The sequence below is a fragment of the Agelaius tricolor genome, unplaced genomic scaffold, assembly GCF_023055355.1.
Source record: "Agelaius tricolor isolate 1412-34295 unplaced genomic scaffold, bAgeTri1.0.p SCAF_3, whole genome shotgun sequence".
Lineage (NCBI taxonomy): Eukaryota > Metazoa > Chordata > Aves > Passeriformes > Icteridae > Agelaius > Agelaius tricolor.
In genome coordinates this window covers 26,380,122-26,403,078 of record NW_027269263.1, presented here as the reverse complement: position 1 = coordinate 26,403,078, position 22,957 = coordinate 26,380,122, and the positions used below count along the sequence as shown (strand labels likewise).

Here is a 22,957-nt window from a genome sequence, read left to right as displayed (position 1 = left end):
GAGTCAAAAATGAAAGATAGCTGCCAGTCTAACAGCCTGCTGCTGTCAAGGGTGTGGCTCTGCCTCCCAGATCTCTACTTTGGGTAGCACTTCTTCTTTTCAGTGTGCTCTGGCACTCAGCACTGTCCCAGCAAGGCAGCTCAGCTCACTAAACCATGATAAAACCAGCCTTCCTTCTTTCACAGTTGTTTCCCTTATTCCCCTTCCTCCCCCAGAGAAGTTCTCAGCTGTACCACCAGGCTCAGACAGGGCAAGAAGATTTCACAGGAGCTGTGGCTCAGAGTAGTGGATGCAGAGCTGTTGTCTTCCTTGAGCACATGGATGCATTCAGTCCCCTCCTGAAGCTTCACATGGAGCACAGCAATCCCATCTTCAGGCAGCTGCAGATGTGTTTGCCTGCACCTTGAATCTGAATTGAATTTCCATCCAAACTGAAGGAAGAAAGGTAGATGCTTCCTGACCTGAAGTCTCAAGGAAACTCTTAAGAAGGCAGTATTGCATTTAATAGATATTTCTTTATTAATCTCACTATTCCAAGAGTCTGAATCAGTCTGTTTGATCTGCCATTGCTGCAACTTAGAGATGCCTAAAGAAAATTCAGTCACAGACTGAGATTATACTTAATCCTTTCAATCAGATCATGCTGGAGAGCAATGTTATTTAACAGAAGAAAGCTGTTTAGTAGAAAGTGCTATTGTTAAATTATATGTGGATACATTCCTCAGAGCTGTTAGTACAAGGTTGTCTGACCTCACAAGCATTTTAAACTCATCCTCCAAATATTAACCAGCTTTTGCAACTACAGACCTGTGGCAGAGTTGACACATACAAGTATCTTCCAGCTGCTATTAGATCACAACAATTTCTGGTGTTGTGAGGATTCACACACCCAAATCAAAACCAAAAAATCAGAATTAAATGTATTCTTATCTGCTTTGTCTTTTAGATATTTTTAAGATGTTGAATCCAAAAGAGGGTTAAAAAAAGAGCCTGGTCCTAAGAAAAAATCTTGCAGAGAGACTGGTAAGCAAATCACATCGAAATTCTTCAAAGGAGAAATTAGAGGTGATCTTGCCATAATGCACGAGTAACCATATGGGGAAGAGATTCCCAATAGTCAGTCCTTTGTGCCTGCAGTTGCAGAGCAAGATTTAGTGCCTGAATCTTTGAATCTTTAGCCTGGAAGCTGAAGCTAGAGAATGGCTGCCACTCCCTTCTCCTGCCACAGCACCCCATGAGGACTGTGTTTGCAAGAGTCCCCACTGTGCCATGCCCAGAGCACCAAAGGGTGGGGAAACACAGGGAAGCTCGGGAGCAGAAACCCCTTTTCCTATTCTGTCAACCCAGATGGACAAGCTAGAAACTACAATACCTACATTTTCTAAAACCTGGTGGGTCTCCTCTGTGGCTCTGGAACCCACAGTTTACTGTTCACATCACCAGTGTAAGGTAAGGGGAGATTTGCTGGTTACAGGTGCAGAAGACCCCATTTCTGCATAGTGACACATGTAGGCAACTGGGAATCATATACCCCCTGAAATCACATTCCTTACTACTTTGAAAATTGCACTTTAAATCTGGCACAGATACACTTTCTGTTTGTTTTTAATGTATCAAATAAGATAAATAAGTGTTCTAACTGAGTAGCATCACTTCCCTAGGGAAGGCTTTTGATACTCCTTCCAGCCAAGAAAGACATGAACTTTTGAACCAGGACATCAAATTATTCAGAGGATTGTCAACAAAACTACTCATTCATGTTGCCTGATGAAGCCTACTACAGGCAAGTTTTGTTGCAGTGACCCATTATGAGTAATCCCAAGGACTCACAGGGTGTTTCTGTGGTCTCTCTAGCGCCAGTAATAACTTCAAAATTCTGTGTGCTACCACTACTGAAGCCTCAATAATATAAAAAGATCTTTGAAGCTTTAGAAAACTTAAAATTTCTGCTTTGGCCAGCTTTTTAATGTCTGTTTTAATCACTGTAAAAGAGCCAGAATTAAAGGGAGAGTTTTGGAGCAGCAGTAGCAGGGGAGACAAGGACCCACACTACTTTGTTCCCTAGTATGGATGTACAATCCACGTGTACCTGGAAAATTACCAGCTTGAGTGGGTGTGGTTTTTGAGGATGCCTTAGTCCTTTCCCTCTGTTTTCTTGGTTTATTTAAAAACCACAACTTTCAAATTATGGGTATGACCTTTATGCAAAGCCAACAAAAACTCTTTAACAACATTGCATTACAAAAGAGCAAACTTCATGACTTCTGCCTAGCAAAAAAAGGGGAACCAAAAATTGTATGGGGCTGCTAGCACATGGACAGAAAACAAATCTATGGCAGTCAATAATTTTGGTGAAGGATCCAAATATGGAGAAATGCTTACCTGAACAAGCAATGAGCTGCTTAATGAAGTAGATCATAGATTGATTTGTTTGGTAGAACAGAAATTTTAGCCCCAGATTTGGGCATCCCACATAAAATATTGGTCCCCATATTAAATATCAGTTGTGATCACAGTCCAGTCTACTATTTATTATTCTCCCTGCCATAAACAAACTCTTCTGCTCATATACCTGATTTTCCACCAAAGAATCAAAGGCAGAAAAAGCTGAGGAAATTTAATCTCTTTAGCCCAGCCCCAAACCAAATTTCTTCAGCCCTCTGTGTCATGCCAACTTTTCATGCAACTCTTAATTGTTACATGAAATCAAATGCAAAGTCTCACTTTGTCTCAAACCAACAAGATATCAAACAGTTGGGCACAGCTGAATCTCCACTTTTGTGTAGAGCAATTACTGATTTCTAAGCTAGAGCTGCTGGTGCCAGTCCAGGGGCCAAACAAGGGATAGAGAAGGTGGAAGTGTCACCATTTCACATTCCACACTTGTGACTCTCTGAGAGCCTGTTCTGCGGTTCTGAACTGGGTATCTGCTAGACAGCACTACCAACACACTTAGAATAATTCTCCATTTAGGAATAAAAGCAAAGATTTCATAGGATAAGACACAATCTAACCTTAAAACTTTATTTTAAAATCAAAGAAACAGGAGTCTAATTCTCATACTTTATGCCCAGAGTCAAGCTGGTTCTCAATGCCAAGGTACAAATGGCACTCAGTGCTGATCTCAGATTTTTCTACTATGAAATCATTTACTTTGCTGCTCACAAAATACTTAGGAGAAAGACCACAGGGAAAATTAGTCCAGCCTTCAGGGATGGGTAATGAGCTTATGAACAACTGATGATATAAGAGGAGCATGCAGCTCATAGTATGCTAAATTTTTACAATTCACTTTACAAAGTCTTTTTTGTAATCCTGGATTGATTAAATACCAGGATCTGCACTGCTCCAAAATCTGTCTTTCTCCACTTGCTTAGGCTATATTTGGCTTCTTGACCTACTGTTAGAAGAAAAACTCATCACAATCTCTTCAATTTTCATTTAGGACACACTCAAAAATTTTGTTCTTTTCTCTGCGTGAAGGCATGGATAACCTCTGACTACAGTTTGAATCTGCAACACCTGGATCCTTTTTGTAATACAGAATTATAAATCAGAGTAGTAACTATTTCCCAAAAAGCACCATCATCCCACTATTCAGCTGCTTGTTGTCCACAATTCTGCCTTCTGAAAGAGAAGTCTTGCCTCTGTGTACAAGAAGAGATTGTCACAGTAAATATAACAGGCATACTCTAGTCCAGACTTTGTACCACATAAGCTATTTAATTGGACACTCAGAAAAGAAAGAGGTATAATTTTTATATGGTCCCCAAAATCACTAGTATTTAAGAAATAAAGCTTTTCAGACTGGTTTGCCTTAAAACTGCACAACAAGTCTTAACTACAGATGCTCAAGTCCTGACCCAGCTAGAACCACTGGTTGTTGTACCAGTTTTAATAGGATTGGGAAAAGAGCTGGAAATCACTTGTTTGTATGAAAAAATATGGGGCTGTGTGCATCAACTAGAAGCAGAAAGTAAAAAACACTTCACTGACAAGATGCCCTTGTTTATCAGACAACCTTACTTGCTTTCAAATTCATCAAAGTACCTTCAACCCTGAATTTATACTGCTTCTCAGCAGAGAATGAGAATGCATGTTGTTTGTCATGTGCCTACAAAGCATGGCTCATGCCAGAGAACTGCCCAGCGTGTGGAGAAGCCCAAAGGCAGAGAACCTGGCTGTTGTCTGTGTGAACGTGGCCAGCAAGGCTACAAACAGCACAGCAAGGCCCTTCAGACAGCCTGTCCCAGCCTCTCACCCCTGCTCTTGTACAAAAAGCCTTCAAGGAAAGGGTCACTTCTGAGTGCTGTCCACACCCACAAACAGATGTAGAAAAGGAAAGCTAATACAGCAGTTGGCCATGATAAACTCTCAGGAGATATTTTGTAACCCACAATTAGCCAGGATAATCCCAGCCACATAGTTTGCCTCCCATGAAAACTCTTTGACCTCAGATTTCTTTCTTGGAGCACGCTACTAATTTTTTTTTTCCGTGTCTCTCCCTTGGGCATTCAGTGTAATAGCTCTGTTTACTAGAGCTTCAGCCATTCCAATGTAATATGAGGGTGTCAAAAATGCAGTTATTTCAGGCCTACAAACTTAAATCAATGGCATGGCTGGTGGCATATGATTAAAATAAAGGTAATATAAAAACTTCAAAGGAACACTACCAAATACTAAAACTCTCTTAGAAGGACCTCACAAGTAGCCAGAGATTTTCAGAGAAGATTCCTTTACAGTGGAGTCCCTGTTTTATGTTAGAAGAGTCACATTTTGAGCAGTATCAGATTTGTTGGACTTCTATCCAAACAGACCACAGATATATATTGAAGTAGAAGTCCCTATTCTCTGCAAATAATTATAACTTAGCAGCAAAGTATTACAGCATTTTTATCTTTAGTCCTATAAAAGGATACCCAATTACCAGCACAGCACATAATAACAATATTTCAACACTTCTTTGATGCAGAATCATGAAACTCACACAAAATATTTAGCTAACAGTCCTTGGACAATAGCTGAATCCTAAGAAGATTCCCAAAAGAGTCCCTGTGACCCGCTATTTTATTATCTCCAGTAGTCATACCTAGCCAAATAATATGATAAGTTTTACAGCATATCATTTTATTACACCAAACCCTGTGGTCATGCATAAATCACACATTGAGAATAGTGCAAGCACCACTTTAAAGGTGCTCTGTAGGGGTTATTCTTCATTATGAGAGCCATTAGCATAAAATCAAGATTATACAGTAGGGAATTTTCTTCCTGAAAACTGCATTATTTTGTGTAGTCTCAAAGTCCATAATTCATCTCCAGATGGCAAGTATTCAAGGGCAAAACTGGAAGGGGTAAGCAGGAGAAGAAGTACGCCTATATTGCTATTTAACAGTATTTATATTAGTATTTATAATAGTATTTATTATTTCATAACATCAGAAAGCTAATAGATTTTGGATAGATACTAAAGGATGCATATCCAAGTTGTGTGTGAGCGATTCACATGCACAGGAGTTCACAGTATCAACATGGGACTGGCTTTTAGAAGCTATAAGTGAATCATTCTGATGGAAAACAAAATAACATGATCTCTGCCAGCCAGTTCTTGGAAAATAAACCACACGTGCATAACTTGTGAAACAAGGAGGCAGAGTTTCCATTCCATCAGCTTGTCTGAAACATCTATGATTTCTGTTTTGTTCTCAGCAATGTGCTGCTGTGTACAGAGGATCTATGATTTCTGTTTTGTTCCCAACAATGTGCTCTGTGTACGGAGGCCACAGACAAACCCAGTGGCCCTGGGACGTGGGGGTCATGCTGCCGGAACTCCATCTCAGGCAAACATCTAGTCAGAAACATAATGCACAAATGCTTCATAATATTCTGGGAAGCTGGGATTAATATGGACCTAAAATACCAGACCTTGTCCCACAAGGATGAATCTTAATCATATTAGCAAATCCAGTATCCCAGCCATGCTTTGAATCTGCTTTGAGCCTGCTGGAAAATGACTACCAGTAATAAAACAAACAGCAGCCACATTTGCCACTTGCTGGTCTGCACTCAGGATTGTCAGCATATGACCTATACCCAACCCAGGCAAGGAAAGAGCCTCTCTTAATATTGCCAGTGGAATACTCTGGCACATTGCTCTTTTTTTCTCCCTCTCATTGCATTTTGAAAAGGAGTTCATCACTGCAGCTACAACTCAATGCAACAACACTGGAGTGTTTTCCAGACAACCAAGAACTGAGGTAGAAAGCTTCGTCCCTTCCAACATGCAGAATCTCAACCAGTATTGGGTTACTTTGAAGTTACAACTTGAAAAACACATGAATTTCTACCTTTGCAGTAGCAGCCTTTATTTAATGTGTAAATTTTAAGAAAACAATAACAGCAGAAGGGAAAAAAGAGAGAAGTGTAGCATTTTGTGAAACTGTCCACAGTATGATACAATACAGCTTACTATAATGCAACAAATCAGTTGGGATCTTATCTGGAGCATTTGCTTTATCTGTGCACCTTTTAAATCGTTCTTACACCCTCTTTTGCTTTCAATGCTCATTCATCAGGAGGGCTTTTGTTATCTGAAGGCTAAGTAAACAGGAGAGAAAACAAGCGACCCAAGACATTGTATGACAAGGGACAATGTCTTACTGCCACCTTGTGTTGAGCAAAAAGCATGAATAGCTCATATCTCACAGATATTTAAACAACAACAACAAAATAAAACATTGTACAGAAAATAAGCAAGGGCAAAAACCTCCAGGAAGATGTGTGTGAATATGTGAATAAATATGTAATATTTTACAAATGGTTTAAGAGTTCACAAGGAGAAGAAAATGAGTATTTTCATTTGAAATTTGTCCTCACCAGATAGCAGCAAATTTCACCATTACACCATGAAGGATGGGATTTCTTGAGAAGCCAGAGAGATTCTTATCCTACTCTTGGGCTACTAATCAAATATTGCAAATGCCTTTTGCACATATCCAAACAATGAAAAATTCCTACAGTGCTGAATCTTCTCAGAATTTGGAATAAATCCACCTGCTGCAGATAACGTTCCCACCCATTGAATAAATCATATGCAATGTCAGGATTGGTCTTGCTCTTGAACAATGTACAAAATCAATGCTGGAGAAAATCTGTCCTCTGGAAGCTCCACAGACATTACCTTTCCCTGGGAAGAAATCACTGCACAGCAGCACACACACAAGCCAAGAAGAGATGGCAAACTCTTCTGCAGTAAATATTTGACCTTGCAGAATGATGTTAAAAGAAAATAGTTAATTAGGATATATTAGAGTTGCTACCATTATGAAAAGTTTGCTCTCTGTTCCTCATTAGCAGATAATGTTGTGCCTTCTGTTGTGGCTCACTGAACAACATTCTTTATGTTTTAAACCTGTAGCTTTGAATTTTCAGCTTCTGGTTTGCAGATCTCTCAAAATCCTGTGAATTATTTCAAAGGTGCCCACAAAACCAGATTTTTTAAAGAGCACATTTTTAAGAAAGCATATCTCTTTTATAATTAACTGAATATTTAAGGTTTTCAAAAGGTTTTATTTCTCCATGGGCCAAAATTTAAAGGTCCATAAACTGAAGGAGGTAGGAAAGCACCGAATTAAGGCTCAGACTTGATCTCAAAACTTTGGGCACCACTCAAATCACATTTTTTTAGGACAACACATACTTTTAGCTTCAGACCTGTTGAAATCAGGAAAATGCTACTATGACCTTAACTGCTTTGTATGGTGCCAAGCCAGTTATAAACTTTTTGAGGATTTTCAAGGTTGCCATGCCATGCCATGGCCATGGATTTCTTTAATATAGAGATAACATGATCATCAGACAGTCTTCCATAAATGAGAGATTATCCTGGGGTGGTAATATGGATTGGTGAGAAGAGGTTCCATTAATTCCATCACCACCAAACAGTTCCTATGAGCTTTATGAAATGGTGGTGGATTAAAGGTGTGCCAGTTCCACCTCCCAGCCAGTCAGTGTCTGCTGTCCCTGTATTCCCAGCACAAAGGAATGGAAGCTGTAGAGCTTCATCTAGTATGATAAATGGATGAACTAGTTACTTCACTCCCTGAGCATGATAAAGACTCTTTTCAGACATTTATGATGGTTGCTACCCAAAGTCATAGAAATGAGCCAGATTAATGTACTTGACAGAGGACGATGCTTCTCTCAAGGCTCCACTGACTTCAGGCACTGCAGCCTGTCCTCAAGGCACTATGTGCAAGGTTTGTCGCAGTGCTGCTTCAGCAACTAAAAAAAGTTTAAATCAAACAATAAAAATTAAATATGTTTAATATTAATTACCACTTCAGTTTTGAGCTCTGTAACAACTTCCTACTAGCATATTAACTCTTTGCTCATTATAAAAAACTTATCTTCTACTATCATATCTAACAAGGAAAACCTGTGCTTTAGGCAGGCATGGGAACATGTTAAGATTTCTGCTGGACGGCAGCTCTCCTCTTACTCCTGCTATATTTGTTACCAGCCTTTCCTTCCTTCATTTTGTTTAATTTCCTTTCTTTATTGTTCCTCTCTGCTCTTTATCCTCCCCTTTTGTTACAAAAACAAAAAGCAAGACATATGCCTTTCTAAACCCAAAAAGGGCTAGGATCACCTAAAAGTCTGATACCCTTCTTGTATATAAGCAAGAAAGATAACAGTCATAGAGAGATTATCAGACTTTGTTTCCCAGGACATCTTTGATTCTGTCACTCTTTAGGTCTCAGTTGATTTTGGGACTCCTAATTTTGTAATAAGGAAACATGTTTGTTTGAATCTCTCCTAGTCTGAAAAACCCACTCCATGTGTACATTCACAGAAATGCCCAATGGCCTCATTCTAGAGCCTGAAAAAACTACTATGAGATCAAATACCAGGATGACATTAGAGATGCATTCATTTAAGCATCCTTAAGGGTAAAGGAGAAGTAATTGAGGTGGTCTCCTCAGTGGCAGCACTATCAAGCTAGCAGGGCTCATCCAGATTCCATGCAGGACATGGGCATAATAAAACCTACTACAACAGTTGTTAAAGCTGAAGATGTCCCTTTCACACTGCAGGGAGAAAACTCACCCACACTCACAGGTGAAATACCCATCAATATCAAGGTGGTGCAATGTGGATTTGGACTATAAATCCATGAGAAATCTGCTGTCATCTGATCCCAGCAAGCCTTTGACTGTGCCACAGCCTTGAAGGTGTTCAGTTGGAAAAGCCTGTCTGGAAGGTCTGGCATAGGAGCTGTCCCTTAGGAGGTCTTTGGATCAGACTTGTTTGATGGTAGCCATCAGTAAAACTTCTAGTATTTTATCCTACTTCTGTCTGTAAATTCAGAAAGTTAGAAGTCTGTAGGACAAGGGGGAATGGTTTAAAACTGAAAGAAGTAGGGTTAGATTGTATACTAAAAAGAAATTCTTTAGTGTGAGGAACAGGTTGCCCAGAGAAGCTGTAAATGCCCCATTTCTGGGAGGGTTCAAGGCCAAGCTGGATGGGACCCTGAGCAGCCTGGTCTAGTGGAAAGTGTCCCTGCCCATAGTAGGGGGTTGGATGATCTTTAAAGTCCCTGCCAGTTCAAGCCATAGCATTATTCTATGACCAGTCATTCACTTAATTACAGGAATGACATTCAGCTGCTTTTCCTTACAAGAATTAGAAGTATTTCTTTGTTAAATCCTTAATCCTTTGTTTAGGGTTTGGGACTGATATAACTCTATATTGTTTAAACTTGCCAGTGAAAAAGAAAACATAAGAGAAAATATATGGTCACAGGGCAGCCCATTGTGCCTGTTTAGATTCACCCACACCATCATGGACAATGGCTGCTCAGCTGCCAGTATTTGACAATAAACAAACAGCAACAAACAAAAGTGTTTGACAATATATTTAACTACTATTGGGTCAGCAGTTGGTTTCTTGTCTTACATAACACTGAAAAAGAACTTGTTCAGGAAGGACAGTCAGTATTTCAAGCAGAGGTGCTATGCAAGTACATCATTCATGAAAAGAGTCCTGCATCTGGGACAGAAGATGAAAGGGAGCTAAACAGCCAGCAGGATGCAAAATGACAGCTGTTTAAACCACATTTCTAACTGCTGTGCTCAAGGTTTGATATCTCTGGGGAACAAGCAGGCAGTCACAGAAGGGTGGGACACAGAATAACAGAAAAGATCAGTATATTATTATTTCTATTGTGATCAGACTGTCTGTTCCTGTCCTATAACAGCTAATTACTGACTGCCAGAGTTTACCCTGTTTACCCAGTCCAAACTTCTGGTTATCCAGACCCTGTTTTTCTCACTAAAGCTTTAGTGAATTTTAACATGTTTGAAAGAGTATTTCCCCCTGGCTTACCAAGATAAACCAAGGTATAAACAGTTTCCTTGGGCCTGGTACATCCTCTGCTGAGTAGTGTGCCAAATTCCCCTATCCTCCCAGGCAACTTAGTTGCCCCCAGACCCCCTAACTACAGATTTGCTGGAAAAAGCATCTGGCGAAGTAAATGTCCTATGTCTTTTGAGAAGAAGCATTCCCTATTCTGTCCAGGAACAAGAATAAAGCTGCTGGAGAACATCTGATCACCAAATAGTGTGGGGAGGATTTGCAGCAATGAAGGATGGTACTTCTGGCTCTGATACTCCTCTGCATGCTGCCTCCATCCATGACAAAGTAAATCTCTCATCTGCACCATCCCATCTGTGAATGCTCCCAGCCCTTGACTGCATTTTTATACTGCTTGCATCAACCAGACCTCCACAATTCTCTCTAGCGAGAGTAACTACAACCCACTCTCTCTAAATCTGTCTCTGTGACAGGAGGAAACTGGAAATACAGCTGGCAAACCAAGTAACTGAGGCCAAAACCAGTCTTCTAGGAAAATGTAGAGTCCTATGTGGCAGTGGGAGAGGATGACAAGAAGGGATGTAGGTCCCCCTGACCCAACTCCAAATTCCTGGAATTACTCAAATAATCTTTACAAGTTCCCCATTGAACCAAACACCTGCCTTCACATGAAGCATTGATTTTTTTCTCATCCAACTTTTTATCCTGAGCATACAGAATATCTCACAGACAGGCAAACTCTTCAATCTAGCACTTTGTACTGTCAGGAGCTGGAAGGCAGAAAGAACTGTGCCAATGAAAGTTTTCATCCAAATCTCAGTAAGGTACTTCTACACTGCCTCAAAAAGTTTCATCCAGCTGTTTATTCCTGTTACTTTACACTGAAACCAGTTACAAAAATGTAAAACCTGGCTGCAGTACCACATGCAGAAATTTATGCTAAGCAATATATGAAGTTTGACATGTGTTTATTGAGAAGTCATAGGGTACTGGATGAAGCTATCCAGTTTTTTGCAGCTTACACAGAACTATCATATCAGGGGAAAAGTGAATGTTTCTTTCCACAGCCCTGTAAGCCTGCTGCTATGCCCCCCCACCAGCCCTTGCTCCATCAAAGACACTCTGACAATAAGAAAATACAGAAAAAAAGAGAGAATGAGTACATGGCTGAAGGATAGATTTTCCTGCAGGCAGTTTTTTCAGAACATGGATGATTACCATGGCTACGGCTGCTAGGAGTTCCTGTTTCCCAGTCTGTCTGTAAGTGTTCTCTCCCCTGCCTTCTCACTACAGCTGCCCTACAAAACAGCTCAGCTACCTCCCCCTACCCTCTCCCAGGTGCTGTTGCAAACATGAGTCCTCTCTGCTCCTCAAGCATGCTTCATGCAGACCCAGCTATGAGGAACAAGGCTAAGGAAAGCACAAAGCTTGTGACTGCCACCACTATATCTTAGAAAGCCCCTTCCCCGTGCCAGGCCTTACAACACACCATGAATCTCACAAAAATCCCTGAAAATCCCACCCAACTCTGATCTGCCTAGAACGAGAAGAGAGAGAAACAGCTCAATGGGATGGTGCTATGGAGAGTTTCTAGGCTCCAAAAAGAATTTAGATTGTATAGATAGAAAGCAGAGCTAGAAATCACATCACATCGTGGAACACTACAACTGCTGATTAAAACAAAGCAGCTGTTCTGCTTCATTCTTAGGCAGGAAACAGTATAAGGCTGCAAGTAAAGCAGAACTTTGTGTCTGGACCCAAAACTCATTTTAGAAATAAGGCATACCTGTCTCTTCACCTGCAAATCCATGGGAAGACAACAGTTATCCCTTCTGTCTCTGGAAGTTAACTGACTTAATTTTCATTTTCCCCTTTTGTATCTCTGAGAGGATCCTTTGGTTGCCCAAAGGGCTGTCCTTTTCTGGAATTTTCTCTTCTCTTTTTTTTCCCTTCCATACATAGGCACATATACACTCAGAATATTTCTGCTATAGTTACCTGAGTCTTGGAGCTCAAGTTATGGGAGGGCTTATCAGAGAAACAGGAAGGATGAGGTATTCAGCTATGGGGACCTTGTGCAGCCTGCCAAAAAAGAATGTAACAGCAACAGACCAGCATAGCAGGAGGTATCAGCAACGGCTGCAAGACTTGAGAGACTGTGTCACAGGTGAACATTACCTGTAAATCCCAAGTGGTCCCAGCTGGAGGGCAGCTCTGAAATCTCAACTACTGCTCTTCATTTCAGACAGGACTTCATGATTCCATATCATATTCTACTTGGATTTCATATTTCTAGGAAAAGCAATGTGTTAAATTGCAGTGTCCAGACATATTTTATATATTTCTCCCCATGAGCATTCAGTCTCTAGTCCAGATCTGAGATCCCCTTGCAGAGTCTTTGTGGCTCTTGAGATGATGGAGATATGACTTTTATTCTATCAGTCCTCTTAGTCATCATTTTGAATGCATTCTTATATCCACCTGATAAGCACAAATTTGTCACTGGCTACAGACATATTGGTGAGAAATAGTGAACACATACATAGGTTTATATCTGTGTGAGGTCATTACCTCTGATAGATTCTGCTTGAGGGACTTCAGGCATCTCACTTCAGCCTGTGAGATAATGCACAGGAAAAAGCAGCAGCACAATGACACAGCCAGGCTGAACTGTGGCATTTCCTGGTGTTTAGTAGTTAATGTCAGCCTTTGTGTTTGATTTCCCTTGGATTTATAGTTTGTTTGTGATTTTCTGTTGAGGATAACCTTTCAAAAGCATAATCCCTTCTGCTTTGAAGCTCTGCTGCTTAGACAATAATTACACAGACACCATGAAATGTTGTTGGTGTTTGACTCTACATTAGCCCAATTCTATCACTTTATTCTACTCCCCTGTAACAAAGCTGCCTTTAAAGTAATATATAAGTGGACTGTGAATAACATCTTTCATTACTCCCTGGACTAGCTTTTTTTTTTTTTTTTTTAATTATATGCTATCTAGCTTGCAGTTGGTTTGGGTTCAGGGAGCTTGGTTTATACTGTGCAAGCATGGACTATTTCTTTCAAAATAGCAGCTTTTTTCCCCCCTTAATTACATGCTTTTCAAATGCTCACAGTTTTATCAACTAAAATCAATTTGCAAAACAATACAGTGCCCTGCAGTCCAGGAAGGGCTATTTTTATATCAGTTCCAATCTTTAATTTTTAGCTTTTCTTTCTCTTGAAAATGAGGTACCCTTTCTACTGTAAATTTGTGGGCTTTGCTCCACCCAGTATCACTAGCTGAGCAAATGTTCCTAAATCCTTTCAAAGGCAATTATCTTTCCAGGGAAAACTTCACAGCATTTTAGAAATCTTTTCTTTTAATAGCAATTATTAGGGAATATTTTTGGCTTCAATTTGTTTTTCTTGTATAGATCACATTTTCATTTGCTTACTCTCCCCAGCTAAGAGCTACATTTTGCCCTCCTAGGGGAAGGGTATGGGTTTGCTTGCTGACTGTCTGACCCCTTTCCTCTGAGAATGTCCTTCTTGGAGACCCTCACCACCTCAGGGTGCCCAGGTCTGTCCTGAGGGGTAGGAAAGGGCAGCTTTGAACACTGTAAAATCTGCAGGCATTTGCATATTTCATCAGGCAACAAGGTCTGTTCCATTGCATCTGGTCCTGAAACTATCACCTTGAGAGCATCATAAGGAGTCAAAACAAAACCAAAACCAAAGAACAATAACAAAGAAAATAGCACAAACACATGCACACTCCCCATCCCCTCCCCCCCCCAAAAAAAAAAAAAGAGAAAAATTCTTACATTCCTAAAAGTGCTTCTTAAAGCAAATACATTTGCACTATCAACTATCAGACAGGGTGAGCACATCTCTTTTTACTAGAAATCAAACTGGATAATGCTAATAAAAATGATGTAACACTGCCATGGTTTTGTAAATAAAGTCTTTGTTTTCTCACCTCTCTCTCTCAGAATAATCCTCCCTCAATCCACAGTCACATCCAGTGCTATGCAAAAATCAAAGGCACTTACATCAGTTTAGGGATATATTGATTTGGTTTGTGGATGAGTCTTGGCAAAAAAAAACCTTTACAGAAAATTAAAGCATTGTACTGCAAAGGTTTCTACATTTTCAAGCAAACATTTTCAAGTTCACTAAGCCCTCTTAAAATGTGCCTTAATTACACAAGAGAGTTGAACATTTGTTGACGTTAGTGCTTCCTCACAAGTTATCTATCAAATAAATCATCTTTTCCCAGGTTTCACTTTCAATTCACATAACCAAAAAATGCCTTAATCAATTCTGTTATTTTTCAATCAGTTCTACAATACAACAAAACAATGAATTATCAATGTTTGGATGAATTCTCAAATATCTGGTACTAAAATCCATGTTCAAAATTACTTAACTATTTCGCACACTTGTTAAAATTAAAAACTAATCATAAATAATATAAACAAAGGATAGGCAACTATTATACTGCCATGAAAGATTAATAATGCATAGTTAGATCCAGCTGAATGAATGAATGAAGACAAGGAGGGGAAAAAAAAATGATTGTTGGAGGAGTGGGTGCATTTTATCTGCTCTTGCAAATTATTATATGCTTGCATGAGATCTGTCTTCCCAAATTTTCTCAATGTGAAAAGTTCAGAAATATAAAAGGCAGGACATTTAATCCAATGGATCATGTTACTTTTGTTTAGGGGCATTGGTCCTGAAGCCACTTCCTCATAAACAAATCCCCTGGAAATAAATCTACAAGAAAAGGCTTGTTCCCTACACCAGCATTCAGTAAGGAGGCTTTAAGAGACAAAATGCTACTGTTAAGAGTAGCCGTCAATTAATCAAGGACTTGAGGGAAATTTGATTCAAAAGGATGTGACATATTCAATTGGCTATCTTGGTAAGTTTGATCATATAATTTTTCTGCATGTGCATGGTATATTTTTGCACTTTTAACAGTGTATTTATTGTCTTTACAATATTTTTCTGCTGAGAAATTCTATTCAAAAAAGGAACATAGAAATACCAAAAAAGAAATATGTAAATTTTTACTTCTTGAAAAAAAAGCTTGCTAAACTGAAAAGCAAAAAATGGTCCTATTTTTAATGTAAGATTTCCACAAAAGATGTCTTTAAACTTTTCTACTTGTGGAGCAGATCACTATTCACATGAATATCTGGAAACTGCATGCCAACTTGCAAAATTCTGTCTGGAGAAGAGAGGATTACCAAGAAAAAATACTTTAAAAAAATTTTAAAAACCAGTGAGAATGATTGGCCAAACAACAATCAGTGAGACAGGATTACATATCACAAAATAAATGTCTTGAAATATTAAAAAGTAATAACAGCAAATCTCAGAACAATGGTATGCAATATCTTCATTCAAAAGGGGAAAATAGTAATAATTTCTCTTTATCATTCTGCAGTATATTAAATGAGATTTTTAATAAGGATATGTGTTAATTAGTTCTTATCCATTAGAGAGAAATTACTAGATGCTAATATATTTGTGGCTGTTCTCTACAGTTGTGAAAGAAGCCATTTCTATCATGAAGATACACTTTTCTCTCTGTTAGAATCTGAATGATCATCTTCTGAAGGTTTTGGAAAAAGCAATACTTTGAACTGGCAGACTTGATAAATTAATTTCTTTCTAATCACTTTGTAAATCAATCTGATGGAACTATATAATTAAACTTTTAAAAAGATATTCAATGTGCAATATTCAATAATTCAAGAAAGTCAACATAGGTTTGAATAAACTAATTCTAATAAATGACAGCTCCCCAAATAAGCTAGCAATCATGAACAGATTTAAGATTCCACTTAGCAAAGCTAAATCAAATAGGTTGAATTCATAATCTTACTACTTGAAATGTCAGTCCAGTTTTAGTAAGACTAAACATCAAAATATGTTAAAACAAAGCTCTGTGAATCAAAGAACATAAGAGTATTTACTGATGAATCAACAGATAAGTTACTAATATAAATAATCTTTTTCATTATTTGATTACAACATATACATAATGTTTACTACAAAGTCCTTTTAGGCTGAAAAGAAAGCAAGAGTGATGAGACATACCTTACCTAAGTGTTAAATTTGTATTTGCTTAAGAATTCAGCAAGAAATTAGTACTTGTACACAAAGAATTTTGCAGCAAGTCTGAGAGCAAGTGACTTCATCTTTATCCAACCTACAGCAGCGCTACAATCCCATTTATTGATGGGGGAGTGGCACCCGGAAATCAGGCGGCTGCAGTGCCAGAGGAGCAGAGTTGCTAAACTCAGTTACTCTTTACCATCTAATTAGTTCTACTGACTGATGTTGACACTGCTGGCACACTCCAAGTTAGCAGCTGTTTAAACAGCTTGCCAAAATTGGGTCCTGAACCTCTCAAAACCTGCATTCAAGCAGGATTCAATGCAAAGGTAATAATTTCTGTGCTAGCGCACATATGCCTTGTTTTGTTTGGATTTTTTTCCATTTGCATCTTTTCCCACTAAAAAATTTATTTGGCAAGTTTGTAAGGAGTGTTTCTGATCATGTTTCCTAGGTACACATAGATATAAATCTTCATGCTGCAAATTAAGAATGCAACAACCAAGCTCTGATTATTCTCCAGACCTGGTCAAAGAAACCTGCACCAGCGTGGAACCTCTAGACAGGGAAGCTGATCTCCATAAGGAAAATGCTGCTTGGTCTGAAAGCAGCAGCCCAGAAGATGTCTTCAGTTCCTCTGAAATGCAGACAGTACCAGTTTGTATGGACACCCCCTTGCCTCCTAGGGACTACATTCTCCAACAAGGTTACACAGAGTCTTCACTTCCGAGGCTTCCTGCAGAGGAGTGCAGCGGGATCCATCATGCGCCTTTCCAGTTCGACCGCCATGCTCGGGCCAGAATTTCCACTTCTCCAACTTTAAGGCGCCTCAGGATGGCCTCTGCCTCACAAGCACTGTCATTTCAGGACTGTTCTAACACAGCTCAGCTGGGAAATCAAAAGGAATACACTGGCTCTCTCCACCACATTTGTAAGAGTCCACCCCGGTGCGTTACAATTTCTTCATTGTCGCTGCCTTCTTGTGTCCATGCAAAATTATTGTCATCCAAAGCCAAGTCTGAGAGAACTACAGCAGTTCCAGAGTCTGACCTTCCCAGATCAAAGCTTCCCAGCAAAGAGGATCCTCTCAGCAATGACAGTCCCAATGAGCCACCCAGAAACTCTTGGAGAGCCAACTCTGCTACGCTTCCTACAAGACTCCCCCGCCCGAGAACCACATTTTGGGCAGGTGTCCAGGTAAGAGGAATAGGAGGATGCAACCTCTTTTTTAGTCTTTCATATTCAGTGTTGGTCCATCATGAGCCAGTGCACAAATAAAACCCCAGTTCTTAACCTGAACTGCATGTTGGGTCGTGATCCTTTAATACAGCAGAGCAGCTTCTATACTCAACAGGAAGGGAGATTTTTCTTTCCAGATCAGCAAGAGACAGCAGCTCCAGCCTTCCCTCTTGGTGAACAGGCTAGCTTAGTCCACTCCTGTACAGGGCCACTCTTTCCCATCTCTGTCCATTCACCGTGGTGGGCCAGGGCGGTGGATATGGAAGAATAAGATTAAGTAATTGATCCTGTTTAGGATTGGGTTTTAGAAGACTATTTTCTTTCAACCCTTTAGCTCTTTAACCCTTCAGCAGGATTATTCCTAAGATGGGGAAGTTCCCTGTCTGTTTACTGAATGGCATTACTAACCCTAATAAAACCATGAATTAAGTTGGTTGAGTCAAATTTAAGGTCTGCTGCTACCAAAGGAAGAGGTACAATTCCTTTTATTTATTTCAGCTTACCTAGCTCTGCCACTCACTGGCACCCCTCCCTTTTTATGTCCAGCTCCATAAACAAAGAAGTAATTGTGCAATCTCTTCTGAAAAAAAGAAACCCTGGTCCAGTGAGTGTCGGAATCAGTAAAGAGAAATAAGCAAGGGAAGAGCCAACCCTGCATCTTTCAAGGGCAGGAAACTGCAATTCAATTCTCCACAAGGACAAAAGGAGAGGCTTTCTGTACAAGCTAGGTGTGCTATAGATCTGCTCTCAAAGACCTTCCCCTGTGTGCAGAGACACACACATGCTCAGCTCTGTCCTTGTGCAAAGCACCTACACACACATTTTGCTGAGGGTGGATGGTGTCAAATAGGTGTAGAGTTCTTCACTAGCCAGTTAGCTTTGCACTACAAACCAAAAACTATTTTCCTCCTCCCCCACCCTCTTCAAATATAGAAAACATTCTGGATATCAAATCAGTTCTCCTTGCTCCACAACAGTGAAATTACTTAGCCTATGCCCAAGCCTATTACACTATTATTAGTACATTTCCCTTTACAAACAAGCTCTTTTTTTCACAAAAAGTCAGATTGCTTGCTTGCTTTCTAATCAACTAACTAAGAATATTCACTTTCTTTCAGGAGAGTGGACTGCCCATGCAAAGGTATGCACATATTTATTTTATCTGATTCTAAGCTTGACTCTCCTACATTTTTAATGAATTTGCTTCACTCTAGGACAAAACTGAACACTGAGTCATGTATACATAACTCAGCCTTAATTTGTAGATTTGCTATGTGAAATGCTTGTCACCAGCTCACTAAACTTTCTAATGAGATTTTCTTTCAAAGGTGGCCCTCTCCCTAGCACGTTTAGCTACATTTCACACAATATTTCATCCGGATCATGGGGGAGCTTTGCACCTGGAACCAGCTGCCAAAAGGTCCGGTTGTTTGGCTTAGCAGGGTCAAACTTCAGCTTGAGGAATGTGAAATATCTCATAATCTTGAGTGACATTCTTCAAAAGTTTGTGGAAGGGAAAACGGAGCAAAGGGGCTAGGAGAACAGCTCAATATTGTTCTTATACATAAACAAAGAAGATCTAGGACTGCTGCTGGAGAGGGGGATTATTAATCTTACAAACTAAGAAGAGTACATAGAATACGTGGATTTTATAAGTTAGGGCAGAAAATACAGAGCATTGTATACCATATACCTGTGCAGTGAATTGTGTCAAGGTCTTCAAAACAATTATCAGAAAGGAAAAGTGCTATTAGAAATTATTTTTATCAAGATACGTTTCTTTAAAATGTTCAAATGTTTACAGAAGGGAAGTTTTATTTTCTCCCCACATAACAAGGAAGCAGGAGATAGTTCCTCTATTAATACTGACCCCTCTCTCATTGATGGAGTAGTGCTCACTTTACTGCATGGTCTTCTCAAGGATGTTTGGGACTGGGTGGTTTGGTGCAGACTGATATACTCTAGGATTCCTTACACAATGCAGTTCCCTAGAGGAGATTCAAGAGATGTGTGCACGCATTTGAAATTACATGTTCACTGAAGAAGAGGCCTCCTGGATATTCTGAACTGGTGCAATTTCCAACCCATCCTTTAGCATTTTGAACTTACAATGGAGATGGGGAGAGAAGGGGAGGGAAACATCTTTTCATCTGGATGTGAAAACAAGTGATCTATACTTTTTTTGGGAAGAGTCTGGTCTGATCCAACTCAAAACAGGAATACATAAACATATCTCACTGTCAGCATGAAGATTTTCATGACATGTAACAAACTTCAGGAGAGACATTGAAGATACTGAAGGCAGATGGTTTAACAGGAGAACACTGAACATATAGTGTACACACCTTCTCTTGGTGCTGTTTGCCTATAATGACTTCAGGAGGGAAGTAACTACATGCTAGGGTATTGGCTTTGGACTTCTATCCAGACACCTTTTAAAATCAAGAAACCACAACCCAAGGAAACAATCCAAGATTTTTTCCATAGGCACCAGCTGGAAAAATTGTCAAAAGGTGGTTGGGATGATGTATTATGAATTCTATCTAGATAAATATTAGAATGTGCAAAAATATATTTTAAAATGCACCAGTTTCTGCTTTAAACATTTTTTGTCAAATCTAATTTGGTCCAAGGTCTGGGTTAAGCCTGTATTCAGTTCCTCCTTTATTAAGATCATTAGTCTAACTTCTTAACAGCTAATCCCTTCTTATCACAGCCAGCAAAAACTGTTCACATGTCAGATTATTTTCTCCATCTAGAAGCACATTAGGACAGTTGGCAACTCTTCTCCAAGATTGACTTACATATTGTGCTGGGTAAAATCATACCTCTGTCCTTCAGTTTTAATGAACATCTCTTCTCTACACTGCCAAGCTGTACTTTCAAAAAACATCTTTAATGAACTCATACTCATTTTGAACAGCATTCTCCCACACAGTCCTCAGTCAAGAATGCCAGCACATCCCTGTCAGCATGGCAACTTGCTGAACTGATGTGGTTTATAAAGAATCATCCAAAATAAATAAACTAAAAGGGCAAGAAGGGCAGCACAAATAGAGGTATATGTGGTGGAGAGAAGGTGAGATGCCAAACCAACAGTGCCGTGAAAGAAAACATTGATAAAACAAAACCTCAAGTTTACTCTGATCTCCTTTTCTCCTTGCACCATTCAGCATTATCAGATGCTGGGTGGAAAACTGCAGTGCACTATTTCCTACAGCAAATCAGCTAATGAAGAGCCTTCACAGTAACTGCCAAGACAGCTCATATTCAATGCCTTGAAGGAGCTGGGCTCATCTATCTTGAAATACTCCCATTCCTCTTTTAATGACTCACACAGCTGTAAAGTGTCACAACATCACAGAATCACAGAATGGGTGAGGTTGGGAAGGACCACAGTGGTTTCTCTGTTACAACCTCTCTGCTCAAGCAGGGTCATCCTGGAGCACATTGCACAGGATGCCATCAATTACACTAAACCTAACTCCTTATGCAATCACAGAAATAGTTTACTTTTGGCAATGGGTCATTTTCCATGCTAACTTTTTGAATCGGGGAGTCCAAACACCCTCCCTGAGCAGCCTGGGAAAGAGTGTCACTGCCTGGCACTTATCTCAGTACTGTGAGCACCCTATAATATTTACCTCAGTAACATCCTCTGGTGCTTTTATTCACATCTAGTGGATAGTCCTTTAAGTAATATATTGCTGTTTAAGTAAGGTGATCTATATAAATGTCTGTTCCCTGATATAGCTAGTTAGGCTAAGATTAGGGACATATGAAGACACTTTCTGTGCCTTAGAAATAAATACATACTCAGGATATTTATTTTGCCAGACCATGATCTGCTTCAACGTTTTTAATAATCTTCCATAACTTTCCCATCTAAATCTATGACATAATCATGTTTCAAAAAAAAAAAAAAGTGGATTTTAAGAATGGGGAGATGTCCTCTGTAATAAATCAAATGCCTGAGTTTGTCCCTAAAGCATAAGCATTTCTTTCATTCTGTCACTGCAGTCCTCTGCCCCCAGTAAGTGAAACAAGCAAAAAATAAAGAAAAAGGCAAAGCTACAGAGTCTGAAGGCATGAGAAGGTGCTAAGATATTGCAGACTAAAAACCTAGTAAATATACTACATAGAACTTCAGTAATTTAATTTCTCCATAAAGAAAACAACAGAAGCATCTGATGTATCTAATATTTCTACAGGCATCAGGCCAGGAAACCACAGACACCTGTGCTTCCATCTCTGAAGCATGACTGTAGTTTAGACATGTAAGCCATTAAGCAGCCCTGGCTCATCAGATTGCAAATGTAAATTGTAGACAGACACCCGAGTGGTCCTGCCATGCCCCCACATTTCACAGTCTCATGCACCTATGTGAAGAACTTGTTTAGCCATGTGTGTGCCTGAAGTTCAAGGCCTTTTTGATCTGGATAAATAATGCCCTTTAATTCAGTTATAGTGACTCTGTGCTTCCATTATTAGTCTTCATAAGCCATTAGCCTGCAGCTTCAAATATATTGTGAAAATAGAAGTAGCCTAGATGCTTTAAAAATCAATAATACACTGGCAAAATTTTACTGTGAAGCCAACCTGAAGTAAACCTCCTGAATTTCCTGGTACAGTAATAACACCTTTGAGGATTATCCTTGTACTATATTGCAGCCCCTGACTTGTATAATAGCCCACCTGCCCAAAAGATTGCACCATGGAATCTTTAGAGGGTTCAGTGGCATCTTAATACAATCATTACCAACATTGAAAAGTTGCATTGGGTAGCACTCAGTGCACATCTCAGGAAGGCACTTCTGAGAGGAGCACTCCACTCCCTTGCAGTGGTATGGGCTTGCAGACAGCCAGGGAACAGACCCCCCACCCATTAAAGCTCTCAAACCACATACTGAGGGTCCAATTTCATGAGAAACCACAGAGTTTCGTTGTAAACTCTAAAGCCAAATAAATAAATCCCATGTTCTCCATTCAGTAGGACTAGCAGAGAAACTTGCAAAGAACTCCTGCATTTCACACTGTAACCTCCTCAAGTTGTAGTTTTTACTCCCTGATGTGTCCATGGCTCAAATGGTAAAGTCCCATGCCTGGCCCATCTGATAGCCTGCAGACCTCTCTCTTGTTAGGAGCAGTTTTCATCTAGACCATTCAATTGTTTAGCTAAGGCAATTTCAAGCAGTGTTACTGTCAGGTGATAAAAAAGGCACAATCTCCTTGT

General features: G+C 39.6%; 1 protein-coding gene and 1 long non-coding RNA gene across 3 annotated transcripts in view; one reads left to right on the top strand and one right to left on the bottom strand.

Annotated features, from left to right (window-relative positions):
- The window catches only part of LOC139588212 (uncharacterized), a 153,259-nt gene that overhangs the window by 122,409 nt on the left and 7,893 nt on the right, over positions 1–22,957 (bottom strand). The gene's annotated exons all lie outside the window — the stretch shown is intronic.
- PLEKHG7 (pleckstrin homology and RhoGEF domain containing G7) overlaps positions 16,978–22,957 on the top strand; it is a 29,028-nt gene continuing 23,048 nt past the window's right edge. The window contains exons 1-2 of the mRNA XM_071423296.1: positions 16,978–17,682; positions 18,843–18,865. Of these exons, the coding sequence (XP_071279397.1) occupies positions 16,978–17,682; positions 18,843–18,865 (728 nt within the window). The remainder of the gene's footprint in view (positions 17,683–18,842; positions 18,866–22,957) is intronic.